The 19,795-nt window shown below is 46.5% G+C and overlaps 1 protein-coding gene across 3 annotated transcripts in view; it reads right to left on the reverse strand.

Annotated features, from left to right (window-relative positions):
- OVCH1 (ovochymase 1) overlaps window positions 1-19,795 on the reverse strand; it is a 1,142,331-nt gene that overhangs the window by 66,722 nt on the left and 1,055,814 nt on the right. For all 3 annotated transcript variants that reach the window (XM_085652349.1, XM_085652348.1, XM_085652347.1), the window contains exon 31: window positions 12,393-12,556. In XM_085652349.1, coding sequence (XP_085508475.1) covers window positions 12,393-12,556 — 164 coding nt within the window. The remainder of the gene's footprint in view (window positions 1-12,392; window positions 12,557-19,795) is intronic.

Consider the following 19,795-nt stretch of genomic DNA (forward strand, 5'->3'; position numbering starts at 1 on the left):
CAATGCGATGAGACAGCACGCTTCCTCAGCGATGCGACGACAACTGCTGCTGCGGAGGCAACACGCTTCTTTGTCTTGAGACGCACTTCCAGTTCCCAGCGACACGCAATCTCTCAGAAGGCGCAGCTCAACAGCAGGCACTTCAGATTCCCAGCAAGGGAACTCAGGGGGGCTGGTTGGTAAATTCTTGTATCCCTGAGACTTCAGGCAGGAGGCAAGCTCTAGTTCAAGCCCTTGGAGATCTTCTTACAAGTTGATGAAAGTAGCACAAAGTCCTTTCTACTTACTTTGGCAATCAGGTAACCACTGCAGGCCAATCCTCAAACAGCACACAGCACAGGGATAGTCTCCTTCTGCAGTCTCTCTCTGGTTCCTCTCCTCAGCAAAGGTTCTTTTTCCCCAGAAGTGATCTAAAGTCTTGGGGTCTGGGCCCCAGTATTTATACTCATATTCTCTTTGTTCTCTGAAGGCAGAGAGGCCTTTGCCTAGCCCAAACCAGTTCTGGTCAGCCTTGGAGCACTGTTTACAGGACTCCTTCTTTCCTTTGACAGTGTTGGCCAGGGACATCAGACGCACCACAGGAGGTGGAGCCAGCATTGTGGAAGGCAGGCACAGCCCTATTCAGGTCCCTGGTGCAACTCCTCCCACCACTCTACATGCAGATCTTCATTCATCCTTGTGCTGACTCACCCAGTTTCCTGGAATCCCCCAGACCCTGTCACTCACAAACCAGACATGGAATACACAACCTAGCAGAGGCAGGCTTGGATAGTTAGGCAAGAAAATACTCACTTTCTAAAAGTGGTATTTTCAAACACAATGTTAAAACCAACTTTACTAAAAGATGTATTTTATCTTTCTGAGTTCAGGCATACTAAACTCGAATTTCTTCCATGTTCCCTGGGTCAGTTAGGATTATAAGGTGTTATAATCTAACTGCCCATTTTCGCCTATGGGGAGCAGGTAGCCTTGCAATAGTGAAAAACGAAAATTGCTGTAATTCACTATTAGGACATGCCACACACATCAGGGCAGGTCCTACCTTTTTCTTACAATGCACCCTGGCCTTGGGCCTACCTTAGGGGTGTCTGATATGAAGAGAAGGGACGGTTTAGGGACTGGCAAGTGGGTGCACTTGGCCAGTCAACATGGCAGTACCAGACTGCACATAGGCTCTGCAATGGCAGGCCTGAGACACTTTACAGGCTGCTTCTGTGGGTGGCACAATCAGTGCTGCAAACCCACCAGCAGCATTTGATTTATAAGCCCTGGGCAACCATGGTGCACTGTACTAGGGTCTGACAAGTAAATCAAATAAGCTAATCATGGTGTCACTAATCCATACATCAATTTACCATAGGGAGAACATATGCACTTTAGCACTGATCAGCAGTGATAAAGTGCCCAGAGTCATAAAACAGCCAACAACCGGTCAGAAAAAATACAGGAGGAAGGCAAAAAGTTCAGGGATGACCCTGCAAAAAGGGGCAAGTCCAACACAATGCATGAGTGAGTGAGTGAATGCGAGAGTGGCTATATGGATGAGTTTATGCTTCGGTCAGTGACTGTATAGGTAAGTGAGTATGTGTTACTATTTGCATGAGTAAGTAAGTGGCTGTGTGTGTAACGGTTTGGGTGCATAGGTGGCTGTGTGATTGAATGTATGGGCGAGTGTCTAGGTGTGTGAGTAGTTCTACGAGTGGCTCACTCAGTGTGTGAGTGCCTGTATGGGTGATGTCAGTGATGACATTTGAGATGTCATTAGTGTTGTCACTGACCAAATCATGAGTAATGTAATATGTGAGGTCATAAGCAGTGCATTGTGGGGGCGCGAGTTAGTTTTTTTTATGCAAGATGTTTTTTATTATAGTGTTTTGTAACAGCAAACAAAAACAAAAAGAAGAGGAGAAGGAAAAAATAAAGAAACAAAAAAGGTGAAATTACAGCCTTTTTGCTCTGCGTCGTCAAAATAATGGTTACAACTTTTACATAGTTCCAAAACGTTATCCATCCTGTTATATTACAGACATTGCAGCATACACACACCACATAATACATTACAGCTATTTCATTATAATAACTATATATACACCAACAGAGCTACCATTGGGGTTTTTGGCAGGGTTTGCTCTATTATGTTCTTTATGTGTGTTAATATTTCTAACCAGAAAGCGGCTAAGGGGCGGCATTCCCAAGCCAGATGTAGAAAGGTTGCCTGGGGAAGTCCGCACCTCCAGCATCTTGTGTCAGGGCGTTGTCCCATGCAATGTAATTGTGTTGTGGTGAAGTATATACAGTGCAAATATTTAAAGTGGATGAGCCTAAGGCGGTAGTTGGGGTAGAGTTGCTCCAGTTGATTACAACCGAAAGCCCATTGCTCGTCTGTTTTGTCTACCCCCATGTCCACTTCCCAAGCAGTGCGGGATTGGGGGGACAGCGATCAGGGACTCTGAGTGATGGTGTCCTGTCCGTTGACTAATTTGCAGGCCCAGGGAACTGTGATAATGTGTTCCAGCACTGGCAGCGACGGGGGGGGCCTCGGGGAACGTACTGTACCTCACCCAGCATGTCGCCCGTAGTAGATGATAATACAATAGCATGTCTAATGCAGAGTATTGTAGTGAACTTCACATTTGCTGAAGCGTAAAGAACGTCCCTTAAGGGTACAGATCATTTCCGGCTACGGTTTTGTGCTCTGATTTTTGCAGCATTTTCCAGCAACGGTGGTATCAGTGGGTTACCCGCTACTGGCATGGATGGTGCATACAGTACAGTTTGCTTTGCTCGTTTACCGAGTCCCTTCGAGGCCCATCGCAGTGTTTGTGGTGTTAATTTAGCGTCTGGAACGTTTCTAGTTTTGATATAGGGCTGTATTCAGGGGCAGGGGAGCCACCCTATCTATTTCAACGGAGACATGTTGTTGAAATGGCTTTGGGTGTTGTCAAAAGTATAAGAATTGGGCCTGGGCACTATTAGCGTATAGCTCAAAATCTGGAGCGCCAAATCCTCCCTGCGCCAACGGCAATTGTAAGAATATCCCAAGATATCCTGGGTTGCTTTCCTGCCCATACGAGTTCAATCATACTGGACCTGAGGCGTTTGAAGCATTGCGCAGTTATTGGCATAGGTATATTTACAAATAAATATAATAGTTTTGGGAGAATCATCATTTTAGTAATTGCGATGCGACTCGCCAGGGAGAAGGGAAGAGTTTACCATCTTAGAATTCTGTTGTCAATCCAGCTCATCACCCTGCCATAGTTTGCCAACCAGATTTCCTGTATGTCACTACTGATCCAGATAACTAGGTACCTAGTCGGTCCGTCTGCCTATGTTAAGGAATATTCTGAGTCAATAGGAATAGTGCCTAATGTTAGTGGGATTATCGTGGATTTTGCCCAGTTGATCTGAATCCCGGAAAGAGCTCCAAAGCGCGCAAGTTCTCTGATGACAGACGCAAAATTCACCTCTGGATCGAGAACATACAAAGTGATGTCATCTGCATACATCGACACAATCAGACCTCTAGTGGTGTATCCTAACCCTCGATTTGCATGGTGTTGTCTGAGTCTAGCTGCTAGTGGCTCTGTGGCTATAGCAAATAGCAGGGGTGAGAGCGGACAGCCCTGCCGGGTGCCCCGTGTGATATTTATGGGTTCTGATATTAGCCCATTAACCCTAATTCTGGCGGTAGGTGAAGTGTAAAGCAATTTGATTTGTTGAATGGAAATAGGGCTGAGGCCCAGTCGAGTTAAGAGTGCAAACTGGAATTTCCATTCTAGGGAGTCGAAAGCCTTTGTGGCATCTAACAGGGCAGCTATGGCAGACACGTGAGGGACTAAATAGTGAAGGAGTGCAAATATTTTGCGCAGGTTATGGGAAGTAGAGCGGCCCGGAACAAAACCAGATTGGTCCGGCCGCGCAATTAGCGAGATTAATGGTCGTAACCTATTGGCTAGTAGTTTAGCGAATATTTTGCGTCCAGATTACTTAATGAGTGGACTGTATGAATCGCATTTTGAGAGGTCATTGTCTGGCTTCAATAACATTATTATAGTCACTTCTCACATAGTTTGCGGTAGTATACCAGTTTGTTGGGCTTCTTGATATACCTACAGTAAAAGTGGAGCCAGTAGTTCCGCGTATTCTTTGTAAAATTTGGCAGTGAGACCGTCGGCCCCAGGGGCCTTGTCCGCCAGTAGGCTTTGGATCACTTGCCAGATGTCGTCTGCCGAGAAAGGCATACCAAATTTTCTCGATGCGCCCTGCCCAGCCACAAGAGTTCCAGCAAGTCCAAATAGCTGCTGGATCAGTTTTGGTGGTGTATAGTTGTGAGTAAAACATTTTCATAGAGTTAAGGACTTCTGTTGGCGAACAGGAAGGGGGTGCATCTGGGTTACAGAGTTCAGCAATATACGCCAAGCCTCTAGGTGGTTTTGGGAGGTTCGCCGGTGTCTTCCCTGGCCTGTCTCCTCTATATCTGCGCGCCCGCGCATATATGTGCAAGAATTTAGTTTCTCTCTCTGCCTCTTCTTAAAATTCCGTCAATTAAACTTGCATATGAGAACAGTGCAGGTGTTGGGCCTGAAAGTATTGGTATTGGTTTTTCAGAGTATTCCGGATATCTTTGAGTACCCCGGATATCTTTGAGTACCCCTGACGGTAAGGCTATACAGGCCCCCCCGGATAACAACTTTAAAGGCCTCCCACGTTGTGCCCACTGAGTCTACCATTCGCTCATTATGTTTAAAGTATTATTCTATTTTGTTGTGAATCTCTTATGTAAACACAGAGTCAAGTAGTGCATTTGGAGGGAGTCGCCAGGTAAATGGTTGGATATAGGGCTTCAGAACTTGGAGTTGAATTAGGACGGGGCCGTGATATGAAAGTGTCTGTGGGTGATGCGAGACACCCGTAACCCATGAATGCAAGTCTTTGGAGGTTAACCAAAAGTCCAATCTGGCCCATGCCCTATGTTGCTGGGTTATACAGGTTCCTTCTCGGACAGTTTGGTTCAACGCGTGCCAAGAGTCAGTTAGGTGGTAGTCTTCCATTATGTGGCAAAGTGCGGCAGCTGCATGTGGATGGTGAGTGAGAGATATAGCAACTCGTCTTGCGTCGATAATACTACGTTAAAGTTTCCCCTCCACAGTATCGCTGCATTACCCATTGATTGAATCCCATGCCATACTTGGTTAAAAAATTCCGGACTGTCAGTATTGGGTCTGCATGGGTTAGCGATAATGACCTGCTGATTGTATAGTACGTCCCGCAGCAGTATGTAGCACCCTTCTGGGTCCGTAATGGTCTGATGTGTTGTCCATGGAATTCCCCTCCGTAACAGAATTGCCACCCCCGAGAGTAATTGAAGTAGTTCGAAGTAAATTCCTTCCCCCATCTATGGGATTTAAATCTGGATTTTTCGATTAATCCTTCAAGTGTGTTTCTTGCAGAAGGCAGATGTCTGCCCCATGTCTGGTAAGATATGAATGTACTAGTTGTGTCTTTCTGTGATCATTTAATCCGCGCACGTTCGAAGTGACGCATTTCAACGAGGACATTTTATTTTGCGTGTGTTCGGTGCAGTGTTGGGGCAAGGTTGTATCGTGTAATTTGTGGTTTCCGGTCTGTGTGGAGACACTCGTCCGGGATTGTGGTCTTTGTGCATTTAAGGAGGATCCTGCAGTTTGATACGGAACCAATTTGGTTACATATAATGCAGCAACGTCAGCAGCCTTACATAGAGCGGTATTGAACAACAATATTGAACAGCCCCAACCCATCCCCCTACCACACCAACCCCCCCAATCAGGTTGTGTGCACATCCCCAGTAACAACCCTAAACTATTAAAGTCCTAGGAGAACCTAGGATTATTGGGTATTATCCCTGGGGGAAATGTGGGGTCACCGGCTAACACCCATGCCACATACTGCAGGGTGGCTGAGCCCGATTACAACACTACATTGCGTTCTAAATTCAGCCTTATGTCACAGGCGTTATCAGGCAGTGCCCATGCTACACCACCCCTTTCTGTTGTAGATTTGTCTACTGATTGACCGTGCGGCCTATGTATCTTCCCCAATTGGCTAAGAATGTCCAGTGGTGCTGTGAGTTCCATCGTTACATTTGGGACTTTTCTGCTTAGTCCTGTGGAATCAGTTCTTGAAACAAGGATCATTAGTCATTGTCGCTTAGATGTTCATCCAACGAGACCTCTCACAGCTGTTTCTGCGGTTTTCGTACTTTAGCTGCTTGTTTGGAATACTTCAGGGCGGCCTTCGCATCTGTGAATATGGTGGGTTTACCAGTCCTGTGCACTTTCAGCTTGGCAGGGTAGATCAGAGCGTACTTCGTTCCTGACTGCTGTAGTAGCTTCTTAGCCAGCAGGAACTCTCTGCGGCTGCTTGGACCTGCTGAGTAAAGTCAGGATACAAGGACACTCCCTTGGTATTGCACGGATCCCTGCTCCCTGGCAAATCTCAGGATCGTATCACGATCTCTGTAGTTTAAGTCCTGGGCAGCGGCGCTTGTGAAGTTCCGGCACCCCTGCTTTGAATGTCTCTCGAAATCAGTACCGGACCAGAGGAGAAATCACTGTGGGATTTGGTCCCTTATTCTTAACTTAAATTTTAATTACAATCGCCGTGTTTTTAAAATTTCATTGTTTTACAATTTTCATTGTTTGTCCGTACTGTTCTGCCTGCACTGATCTTCAAGTGCTGTATTAGCGCACTGTTCGCTCTCTTACCTGTTAGTTCTGCCTTGACCCCGTTCCGCCGCGGCTTGTGCCGATTGTTGCGGAGGGTCAATCGGCAGTATACACTTCCGGGTCCGAAAGTGCAGGGCGGCGCTCTGGTGGTTGAGCTGCCCCACTCTCTTCTATTTAATCCGGGTCGGGGCGCGGACGCGCGCAGCGGCGCACCAAAGGCAAGCCCGTCGGCGCCCGAACGCCGCCAGACGCCCCGACCTCTGCTTACTGACAGGTAACCTCACATTTTTGGGGGAACCGATCCCCTCTTATAGTAATTTTATGCTCATTTACAACATGACCATTCTGAGATATACGAGGGGGGGATTTATTAGAAATCAATACTCCCATCTTGGTACGCCCTGATTGTCATAGTAAACACGGGGATAGCCTCAAGTATCCCCTATATAATTAGGCCTGAAAAGGCGGCCCCATTATGTACTGTAGAAGGACAAAAACATCGGCAACTCAAGGCCGTTTACCTGAATGCTCGGTCCATTCCCAAGCATTCTATCGAATTATGGGCCCTGTTAGATCAAGAGGCCCCTGATATATGCCTGATCACGGAAACATGGCTTCATGATCATGCCTTGCCAGATATACATGTTGCGTTTCCTCCCCAGTACAGAATAATAAGAGGAGATAGGACTCAGACTAGGGGTGGGGGTCTATTAATAGCCATCTTGGATGACTTGGATCTGACTGTTCTGGAAGTTCATGTTGAAAATTCCCTTGAAATCTGCATTTTTAAACTCAAAATCGGCCGACATGGAACTTGGAGGGGGGCTCTGGTGTATCGTCCACCTGGCCCCAAAGGTAATTTTACTGGAAAACTCCTGGAGCTTTTAGCACCGCACGTTCTGGCATCAGATAATTTTCTTATGATTGGGGATTTTAATTACCATATTGATGTACATGGTAACCCTGACACCGAGGAACTAATCTCCACCATGAAAATTTTAGTCCTTACCCAAATGGTGCATGAATCTACTCACAAGGGCGGTCATACTCTGGACCTTCGTTTCACTAATCAGTCCGAAATAGTTGTGTCACCACCCGTCCCTTTACTATGGACTGATCATTGCCTCCTAAAATTTCTAATTCCCTATAGGTCCAGAGAAAATAAGTCCCCGGAAACAGATTCCTCGTGGCGAAGATCCTGGCATAAAGTAACTTTGCCTCTTTTCCTAGAACATTTCCCCGGTGACTTAATAAGGTCTGACCAAAATGTAACTCAGATGCTGGATTCATTAGAGGAAGCAGTTTCAAATGTGCTGGACACTATAGCCCCGCTGAAATTGGTAAAGACCAAGTTAAGAAACGCTCCCTGGTTCACGGACCAGCTCAGAACAACTAAGACTATGTGTCGTACAGCGGAGCGTAAATGGCGTAAGAATAAACGTCCAGAGGACCTCACCAACTATAAAGAACTTCATCACAGGTATATGCTGGAAATCAGAACTGCAAAAAAATGGTTCCTTACTGACAGGATAAACAAGGCAGGCAATTCCACCAAGGAGCTTTATAAGGTCTTGAATGAATTTACCACTCCCAGGAATTCGCAGGCTGTTCCTGTTTCACCACATTGGGTGGACTCTCTTTCCAAATTTTTTGAAGAACATTTTTTAACCATCCACCACTCTTTTACGTCCAATATTAACAATCTGGACTTAGTCACTGCGTCCTCTGCTCCTATGATTCCTTCCCATTGTTTTAAGGAATTCACTGAGGTAGATCCTGGATTAGTCCTCAAGACTATTGAGGGTAAAATCTGGCTCCCCCACCGATTTGATTTCCTCTAAATTACTTGCAATGGTCGCTCATGCATTGGTTGATAACATCACTGACCTATGTAACAAATCACTATCAGAAGCTGTTTTTCCCTCTAACTGGAAAACTGCCTGCGTGAAACCTATTCTGAAAAAACCCACAGCCGACCCCAGTCTCCTCTCCAACTACCGTCCAATTTCTCTGCTCCCTTATCTAGGGAAAGTATTGTAATCCCTTGCTAATCAGCAACTTGTCGGTTATTTGGAGAGTTATGAGTTATTGGACCCCTCACAATCAGGGTTTAGAGTCGCCCATAGCACAGAGACGGCACTGGTTGAGGTCACAGATAACAGCAGACGGGCCCTGGATAGACAACAACCAGTTATCCTTGTACTCCTCGACCTGTCAGCCGCATTTGACACCATCTCCCATAGCGTTTTAATCCACCGGCTTGGGGAGAATGGTGTCAGCAGCACGGCTCTGACTTGGTTTAGAAGCTATCTCTCGGACCGCAGCACTACCGTTCAGTTGGGACTCAGTACCTCCTCCACTAGACCTGTCACTATGGGTGTTCCGCAGGGTTCCATTTTGAGCCCCACTCTTTTTAACCTTTATGTGGCCCCTTTGGCCCCAGTGATTAGAGCATACGGATTTGAGGTCATATCGTATGCCGATGACACTCAGATCATAGTCACGTTGGGCCCGGATCCAATGGAAACCATGACGCGCTTCAAAAACTGCATGTCCCATTTTAACAGATGGATGAAGGATAACCACCTGCAACTGAATGGTGCAAAATCCGAGATTATGCTCTTCGGGAAAGCGTCAGAATACTGGTCTTCAGAATGATGGCCCTATGACCTCGGTGCTTGTCCCGTACCTAAGGAGGTAGTTCGTAACCTTGGTTTCTACATGGACAATAAAGTTTGGGCGTAGTTCGCGAAGTAGCACTTCGCGAAGCTACGCAAAGTGAAGTTCGCACTACGCGAGCTACGCGTAGCACTTCGCGAACTGCGTAGTACCTTGTTCGACCTGTGCCAGATGTCATTTTCAATGATTGCACAGTGCAGACAAGCAACCGGCACTGTGCAATCATTGAAAATGGCATCTTGCACAGTGCGAGCTGTAGTTTTCTGCTGCTCGAGTAGATTTTTACTCGAGCTTCAGCTTTCTCAACGCGAACTGGTAGTTTCTCATCGCGAGCGGTCGCGAGCATACGCGACCACTCGCAATGAGAAACCTGACCTCCTCGCGTTGGGAATCTCGCCGGGAAGTTTATTTTCCATGCTCGCGATCGCCAACTTGAAGTTGCTGATCGCGAACAAGGAAAAAGTCTCTCCGGGATGTCATTTTGCTTGCTCGCGGTCGCCAACTTGACGTTGAGGACCGCGAGCAAGCAAAAAATGACCGCAGCACTACGCTACGCGTGTTCACACTGTGCTACGTGCAGTTCACGTAGTGCGAAGTAGCGCGAACTTCGCAAACTACGCGAGCGTAGCGTAGTGCTTCGCCCAGGCTTACAATAAACTGTCCATGAGGGCCCAGGTTGATCATGTGGTCAGTTCCTGTTTCGGAATTATGCGCACACTGCGGAGAGTCTTTAAGTGGATCCCCTAGAAAGCTAGAAAACCATTGCTTCAGGGTTTGATTACCAACCGAATGGATTACGGAAATGCACTTCTGTTATCCATAAATGAGTCCTTTTTGAATAAATGTTACAAAATACTGCGGCCAAGTTGATTTTGAATCTCCCTCAACTAACCTCCTCTGCTTCATGTCTCAGAGCTCTGCACTGTCTCCCAGTCAAAAAACGCATTCTTTAAGGTTTTATGCCTTACTCATGAATACCTTTATGGAAATAAACCTCTGTACTGGTCTAGAAAACTCTGCTGGTACAAGCCCCAGAGGGTATTGCGGTCAAGTGCCAAGTCCTTGCTTACCCCTTTTAGAATTCATACCACCAGGCAGGGTGGTAGATCTTTTTCATACTTAGCCCCGTCTTCCTGGAACATGTTGCCGGCCGACTTGCGGTCCATCCCCGTTCTAGGGTGTTTTCGTAACAAACTTAAAACCTGGTTGTTTGACCAGTAATCTCGCTGTGTCTTTCCCTCTCTACTTCCAGCCTCTGCAAGCGCCATGAGACTCTTTGGAGTGATATGTTTGCGCTATAGAAGTACTGATGACTTGACTAAGAATGGAGCGCAGCTGTGCACCGGGAGGCGGTCTGGTGCGCTTGCTCTAGGAGGAACAGGAACATGTTAGAAAGTTTGTCCCCAAATAGTTTTCAACATGGATTCTACAAATTTTTCCATATTTTGAATATCTGTAGATTCTGGAATCCATGTAATTTGCACGTTATTTCCCCTTGACCTGGCTTCCAAATCTTCATTTTTTGGCTTCAATGAGGTTCAATACTGAGTCCATCTGCAATAGTTTTTCTTGAGTTGCAGTTTGTAGGTCATCGGCCTTGGACACTCTGTTCGAGTGTGTCTATTCGGTTTTCGTGCTTTTCGACGTGCTGATTTATCAGATCCATGCGGGCCGCCAGAGTGTCCATCTTTGAGTCTATGTCTGGTTGGTTTGCTTTTACATTGCACGAATGTCATCGTCAGGATCAGCACCCATAGCGGTATCACCAGCTTTCTCTGGGGCTGTGAGCCCTCCCTCCAGTTGTTTGGTGGACCTTTTGTCGAAAGTCAGCCGAGGTTGCTTGGTGTCCGCATTCCCCATGATTGTTATGGATGAATGATGAGGCTGTGTGTCTTCGCTCAGTACTCCAATCCACTTCTGAGCCTCGCAGCAGGCCCATCCACAAATGCGGCTGACAGGGTCCACGATGCCGCGCACCACGACCCCCACAGTTCTATCATCTGTCTGCTGTATTGTCCGTGGAGCCAGGTTTAGTGCCTGAGCTGTGGTGGGGGGGCGCAAAGCGAGCGGTTAGCCCACCTCCGGTCTCCCTCCTATTTGTCCAGCTGCTGTGTAAATATCCCCTCGCTGTTGGGTGGGTGGGTGCAGTTCCCTCAGCTATTATGGCACCGGTCCCCAGCTCCCGTCATACAGGCTCGACCCACGCACCACTGCAGGGATCATATAGGTGTTCAACACAGATGCACCTTTGCAGTGCAGCCTCCGGTCGATTGCGCGAGGGCCCGCTCAGCTGCCGCGCTGCTCACATCCGCAATGTTGTTGTCGCAGGCAACCTCAGACAGCGGCCCATAACGGAGGCACACACCACTAGACCCACAAACCAACGCAGACTCATTCGAGTCGCCCATTGGAGGGCTCATATTTCAAAGTGGGAGGTGTGGCCTCTATGCCAAAATGACTGTCGCGCCTCTGAAGAGTGCAATGAGCACGAAACGCGTCCGATGTGAATCGACAGGCATGCTGTAAACTGGATCTACTCGCCGATCCGGCTTTTACCTCATGAAGGTTGCTGCAGTGGATGTCAGAGTGCATCTCCACAGGTGGGAACCTTGGAGCTTTGATATATATATATATATATATATATATATATATATTAATATATTAATATATTATATATACATACACACACATATATATACATATTCACATTACTGTTTACATCACTGCACCTATACCTGGACCAGTCATAGGGTCCATGGTAAGAGGGAACAAAGGATCCACAGCCGGACATATCCCAGATTCCCGGAAAGAGTCAGAAATGGATGAATTAACAAATATAAGAAAAGCTGCTCTGGTGATATCAAAGTAACAAATCCATTACTTAATATATGTATGCTCAAGCATTGCCATTAGATTGAGCTCAGGAATAGTGGGTCAGTACAATGTGATGCAAACTGCTCCCTGACAATCATTACCATATAATAATAAAAATGGATCTTGTACCTATATTCAGGGGTGCTGTTAGTTCCAGAAGCATGATGTCCATCATGGGAGGGATCATTCCATCACTGTATTCTGGGGTTCTGTACATGTTCTTCACAAAATATTTGTTGGAATTTGCTTGATCCAAACGAGTAATTCCCACAAGTACTCTAACATCAGATAGTCTGAAAAGCAAAACATTTTGCACATAAAAAGATTCTCTCTCAACACTACCTCATTGTATACTGGTTTGCAGTCACTACCTACATTATCATGAATAACAGAACATTATTGATTGCATGCTTTGAGGTTTGACAGAGCAGTCACGGATCTCAGGCTCTTCATGAAGCGAGAGCCTGGTCAGCCTTCCAACCTAATCCTCCACTTTTGGTATAGCTTCGAAGTTCCAAAACGTTGACAATTCTGTCTTTGCTAACGACACACCCCAAATAGCCTTATGTACTGGTCCATGGAAAGTTGGCAAAAGGTATAAAATTGGACACCACTTCTGCTGTTCAAAGATGTTTTTTTCCTAAAACAATATCAAATCTATCACATACCTTCATCTAAAAAGTAAGTTTACCAGATCCACAGAAGGCTACCCAAAATAGACAGATAGTGAGAACATGAGCATATTTAAAGGTGACTTTATATGCCTGACAATCAGGAGTCATTTACTTGCTACACAGCAAAGTAAAAACCACTTTGGCTCACAAAACAGGGCTGCATGTCCTAGTCCAGGCTTCATCACTAATGTCAACATTCAAAATGATTTAATATTCACAGCTTTTACATGAGTGGATTTCAAAATAATAACATTTGCAGGAGGCTTAAGCAAACCCCGTAGTAAAACAGCGATGTGCTTAATTTACAAAGATCTAAATATTTCCCACTTCAGTAGCTCTCTTATAATTACATTTTAGGATCTCAAAATGTAGTATACAATTATCCCAAAATATATCAGATGCTTTACCTTCAGAAACACAACCTCTCCAATATAGCATTTTACTATCAAGGTTTATAGCTCCAATATTCCACAGAGACGGATTCATATAAATGTAAATGTTACCTTGTGCTCACATCAACATGTCCCAAGAAGACATAATTGGGGTGCTTATAGCCATAACGATTCCCTTGTCCAGGGAAAGTAGATCTAATATAAAGCATTCAGATACTAATGATTCAGTGTATGTGAAACAGCAAACCAGGTCTGTCTTATTTTAGTGTGTATAGCTTACACTAATGAACAAGTTACTTACCCTCGGTAACGCCTTCTCTGGTAGAGACTATCTAGCAGCAGATTCCTTGCCTTTTATTATTTCCCAGGTTTCAGACTGGATCCATAACTTTCTGTACTATTTCCCCTTTCACGCAGGTAGGTCACGTCATTCAGCTCCGCATGGTGTCGGTGGTGTCGTCCGTGCCAGAAGTGATGTGCGTGGAGCCTATATAGGTGCCACATCAGCAGTTCTTGACTTTTTCAGCACCAGAAGCACGGCGCCAAACGGAGGTGAAATGACTTGTCTGCCAAGGTGAGGTCCTGAAGCCTCTCTTCAATGTGGGATATGGAAATTCGCAGAACGGAGATGGTAGGAGGGGAGGGTTGGTAAAGAATCTGTGGCTAGATAGAGTCTCTACCAGATAAGGGTCTACCAAGGGTAATTAACTTATTCATCTGATGGACTTCTAGCTGCAGATACTTTACTGTAGAATAGGTACCAAAGCAATCTCTCCCTGGAGGTGGGTCTGCAGACAGTAACACCAAGTAGTCCTGGAGGACCAAAGGGGAGAAACAACAATCACACCAGACCTGACTATCAAGGCAGTAGTTTTTGGCAAACGTGTTCAACAATGCCCATGTAGCTGCCTGACAGACTTCTCGAACTGGGGCTTCCCTAGCTAGCACAGTGGCCGCAGCTTTAGCTCTGGTGGAATGAGCTCCTTAGTCCTCAGCGAGTTGCTTCTTAACCATTGCATAGCAGATTTTAATACAGAGGACAATTGATCTGGGAAGGTTCTCTTGTGAACTGCTTTGTCTTTCGTTACACCCATAAGGAGTCGATCGTCCACCTGAAAGTCTTTGGTACGATCAATTTAAAATAACAGCGATCTTTGAGTCCAGATGGTGGTGTCTCTCCTCTTCCATATTAGGATGAAAGGGCAAAGAAAGTAGGCAGTATGCTATTCTGATCTATGTGAAAAGGTGTAACCAACTCTGGTAAAAATGAGGAACAGGCCCTAATGACCAGAGTATCTGGGAAAAAGGTTGTGTATGGCGGGTGAACCAAAAGTGCCTGTAATTCGCTAACCTGCCTGGCAGATGTTCTAGCCACATGGAAGACTGTTTTGTGGTCAGCAATTTCAGAGGGCAGCTAGACAAAAGTTCAAATGGTGAACACAAAGGTGAGAACTAAATTAAGATCCCACAGGGGCATAATGAAGGGTGTAGAGGGGGAACATATGTTGCAACCTTTCAAGAAACAAGTCAAAACAGGCGACTTAAATAGAGAGGGTTGATCTGGCAGCCGCAAGAAAGGTGTAATGGCAGAAAGGTAGCCTTGCTGGGCAAGAAAAAGACAAACAGAACTTCAGACAAAAGTTGCAACTGAGGATTAACAGATTTAGCAGTACATCAAACCACAAACCTATCCCATCAGAAGGCATAAAGTATTTTGGTGGAGGGACGCCTGGCCTCCAGAATTACATCACATACTTCATGAGGAGGTCAAACACCCTCAACTGTCACTGCTCAATATCCATGCATATAGATGGAGAGTATGCAGGTTCAGGTGCAGGACCCTGCCCTGTTGCTGCTGTTACAGGAGATCCTGCCAAAGAGGCAGCCTCATTGGAAGACAGATGCTCATGCTAAGGCATTCAGGACACCATACTCTACTTGCCCAATCCTGGGCCACTCGGAGGACTTGTGCCCGGTCATTCTTGATCTTCTTAAGAACTCTGGACAGGAGTGGTATTGGAGGAAAGGCTTACAGAAGTCCTGAGCTCCACTCAAGGCGAAATGAGTCTCAGAGCGAGAGCTGCTTTTGAAACACCAGTATGCAGAAATACCGTCAATGCATGCTCTTGGCAGCGGCAAATAAATCTAACCAAGATTCTTCTCTGAAGTCTGAAGATACCTTGCACCACCTCTGAATGGAAACACCATTCATGATCTGCAAGGCTACAATGGCTGTGTTTTGTCTGATCAGATGTTTAGAGAGCCCACTAGATGTTGAAACACCAGGAAAAGGTCCCCACGCTCCAACCATGCCCAGAGACAGGGGCTCTTGACACAGGGTCCATGACTCCACCCCTCCCTGGTTGTAGCAAAACTACATTCTGGTGGTGTTGTCAGTTAACACTTGAACTAGCCTTCCCTTGATGGACGGAAGAAAGTCTTTCAATGTCAGGCAAATTTGCTCTCAATTCCAACATGTTGATATGGAGTTGATACTCTACTGGAGACCAGAGATTTTGGACCTTCACCTCGCCCAGATGGCTGCACTAACCAAGAAATGATGCAGCAGTCAGCACTGTGAGCTCTAGATGGTAATGAGAGAGGGGTCTACTGTTGACCCAATCGCAGTTCATGAGCAACCACTGCAGATCTTTTTGCATTTCCCTCTTGGAGAGATTCCCTTGATCCGTTGACCACTAGGACTTCAATTCCCACTGCAGAGCCCGTATATGCCAACAGGCATGTTTTACCAGCAGGATGCCCTAAAGGCTATGAGACCCAGCAGCCTCAGAGCCCATCTCACTGAAATCCAAAATATGGGCTAATGCAGAATCATAGCCCAAATGTCATGGACTCACTGTTCTGGAGGATAAGCCACATACTGGAGAATAGCTCTGATGAAAGGGAGAGTGAGCAGGAGTCCGGTTGACTGTCATGCTGATAGTTAACCCCAGCAAATGCAGGAGGTCCACCATAGTCTGGAGGTGAGAGAACTGCTTGGGGCGAGCACACCTTCAACACCCAGTAATCAAGGTAGAAGCCTGGCAATCCGGACCACTGCAGTTGTGCTGCAACTACAACCATCACTTTGGTGAACAACTGAGGGATGCTGTTAAGGCCACAGGGGAGAGCAACAAACTGATAACGCTCTTGGCCTACTGTGGACCCTGGGGGGAGGCAGCAGGTTGATCTGGAAGTAGGCGTCCTGCAAGTCCAGCGCTACCATCTAATCTTCTAAATCAAGGACAGACAGTACCTAAGTCAACGTGAGCATTTTGTAATTTTCTTTTTTCAGGAAAGATCTAGGTTAGGGCTAAGGCCTCCACCCTTTTTAGGCACCAGGAAGTAGTGGAAATAGTAACCATGACCTACTTCTGATGCTGACACACTCTCAATAGCTCCTTTGGCAAGAGGAGCTAGTACTTCCTGTCACTAGAGTGAAAGGTGGTCTTCTGTCAGTTGTTCATTGGACAGTTGCAAAGGTAGAGGGGTTAGTTGGAAAAGGTAGGGCATAGCACCACTGGGCAATCTTTAGCGCCCCATTTGTCTGACGTGATTTATCTCCATTGGGACAGATGGTCCTGAATATTGCCAGCAACTGGGTGCCCATGAAGGTAGGCAGGCTTTGAGGTTGCAGCTGCCAGGGAGGGTGGAGAGGGGCAGACCTCTGACTCTGGTTCCCACAAGGCTTGTGGAAGCTGCATCTGCTGTCATGAATGGACTGTGATGTTTGCTGGTCGTGGTACGTAAAGGGGGAAGTATGCCACTGGTAGCCCCTACCATAGTAGCGGAATGCAGGTCATGGTGAGAACCAATAACCTAGTGGCAGCCCTACCGTCTTTGAAAAGCTCAAGTGCCAAATCCACCTTGTTGCCTTTGAGGCCAGCCCCATTGAAGGGTAGGTCCATAAGGGAGGCCTGGACATCCCCCAAAAAGTCAGTAGTCCTCAACCAGTTGTCAGGTGTGTAGTTTGAGCACCACCGTGGAAGCCTCTGTCCAGTGAGTCAATCACACCTAATCTGCATCAGATTGTGAACTTTGCCATATCCCTCCCATCAGCAATAGCTTGGGAGAGTATGGCTTGCGCGTTCTCCGAGACAACAGGCAGCACTTGCGCAGCTGTATATCCCACATTGTGCCGAAATCACAGACCAATAACCATATGGTATTTGTAGACTGCTGTGCCAGACTTGTGAAAGATCAAATCCTTTTTCCAAAGGTATTCAGCCACTTGTATTCCCCATCCAGTGGTGTAGTAGGGAATGCACTGGGATTTATCCTGGAGGTTGAGGCCTGGACCACCAGGCTCTCAGAGGTGGGCTGCTGAGAGAGGAAGTCTGGGTCTCCGGGAGTGCCTGTACATGGCATGGCCCAGGCCTGGAGTAAGACATGTGAGGGATTCATTAAAGGGGAGTAGGTGTTCTTAAGTTAATACCCCGAGGAGCTGAAGGACCTCAGTCAAGACCGTGATCTTGACCTCAACCATGGGCAGTCAAAGGTCCATCACCTCTGTCCCCCTCTGGAACATCACTGTAAAGGAAGTCTTTTCCTCTGTAGCCACTAGAGGGGTGGGACGGGGGGGGGGGGGAGGTGTCCAGACCACAGCGATCTGTCAGGCCCTCATGCCATGTGTTATCAGCCATGGACTCTGTTAGGGGCTCGAAGAAGCCATGGGGATCTTTAGATTTCTTACATTTGTGTTCCTCAGAAGATTCTTCAAGGATGTAGGGCTCCATCTCCAACTTAGGCCATGTGGGCCTGGTTGACACTGGTACGATGGGCATTGGTGGCATTGGAACAGCACCACTGGAACTGTCCCAGGAGGAGGTTGAGAGGTTGCAGACTATTCGGATCCACCAACGGATAAGGAGGTCCCGACTGATGCAGAGGGAGGACCAACTGGTGGAGCAACAGTACAAGTCCCTTCCGAAAGCATGGGGCCCAAATGCTCTCAAGATGAGTGTGATCACCCACCTATGAGGCTCATTGCCTCATAACCCTCACCAGGTTGGGCAGGGATTGCTCTGGAAAACTAGGAGAAACTCAGAGAAGAGGGGAGCGGACCCAGTGTCAGCCGGACCAGATGGCCACCGGGTGAACACCTACAAGTAGACCATAGGTCGAAAATATCTTGGAGCGCAACTGTGGGTGCCACCAGAGTCTGGCAACCCTTCTGAACAGGCCACTTATTTCTGCCTATGGCATACTGGTAGATGTTCACCCATCTGGTCCGGTGCACGATTAGGTGATCCCTAGTCCTCATGCCTTGATGAAATTGCCAGTAAGTAGTGTTTGGCAATTAAACAGGTCTCGCTTTCACATTAAGTTGGTCTTTACACTGGATTTGTTTGAATTAGGAGTATAAGCATGGATAAAGAGATGCTAGATGCCACAATTCAGTGCTTAATTTGAGCCTGGGCTTTCCGGTGCTAAGCACCGGGACTTAATTGGTTTCCGGCACCTAATTGTCAACACCATTCTTAGAACAGTCCATCACATGGTGGTGCTGCTCATCTAGTTTAGAGATTCACAGAACGACGGTAGTTTAGGAATACAATATGTATTAAAATTGGTAATACCTGCCTCCCCAGCCATTCCTTTAGCTTTGGGGACCTGGAATAATGTGAACTGTCGCATTTACATGCGAGAGAGATGGTTAATAGTTGTTTTGGCAGCAATGACAAGGGGGCTGGGTGGTGCAAGCTGCAGTGGCCTCCTGGCACTTAATATTTTACAAATTAAGCACTGCCACAATTAACTAAAACATTTGTGAGGAGAGTATAGTCTCTCTTCCTTTATGAGGACCTATTGGAGACTGATAAGTGTGTTGGAGTTTACATAGTACAGGGGCACACACAAGCAGCACTTTTAGATTCAATATGGGTGTTTGCTCAGTTTTACAGGAAAGCTTCCAATAATGAGAAACTGAGCAAGTTGGGAACAGCCAAGTAGCTCGTGGTGGTTGCTTATGTGAGGATCTTCCTATATTTGTACACACTTTCAGACAATCTTAGTGAATGGGATTGATGTGAACATCCTTTGTCACGTGACCTGACAAAAGCATCACATGCAGGCATTGGGGTAGTCTCCAAAAGTTATTGGAACGGGACCTTCCCTGCTACAAGAATTAAATTGGTATGGGTTTAACTTAAGAATTGAGCATACAGTGTGACTGTGTTTAAGAGCTCCATTGTTGATTCACTCCAGAAAACAAACCTGGTAAGGGTCTTAACTTGTGTTATACCAAGATCTAGTCCACAGTGGGAATAAACTTTCAAAATCTCATACCCAGGCAATTGCACACTGTAGCTCACTGTGTATTAAGTAATTTTTACAAAGATTGCGGGACTTTTAAGGCACATTAGAAAGGACTAAAAGTGCCAGCCGTGGTTAACTGAATCCCCAATGGTCAAAAGGCATTTAAACACCTTCAAAGAGCCTTTCTGTACTGCCCTGCTTCCACCCG

The sequence above is a fragment of the Triturus cristatus genome, chromosome 4_1 (assembly GCF_964204655.1).
Source record: "Triturus cristatus chromosome 4_1, aTriCri1.1, whole genome shotgun sequence".
NCBI classification, from domain to species: Eukaryota; Metazoa; Chordata; class Amphibia; order Caudata; family Salamandridae; genus Triturus; species Triturus cristatus.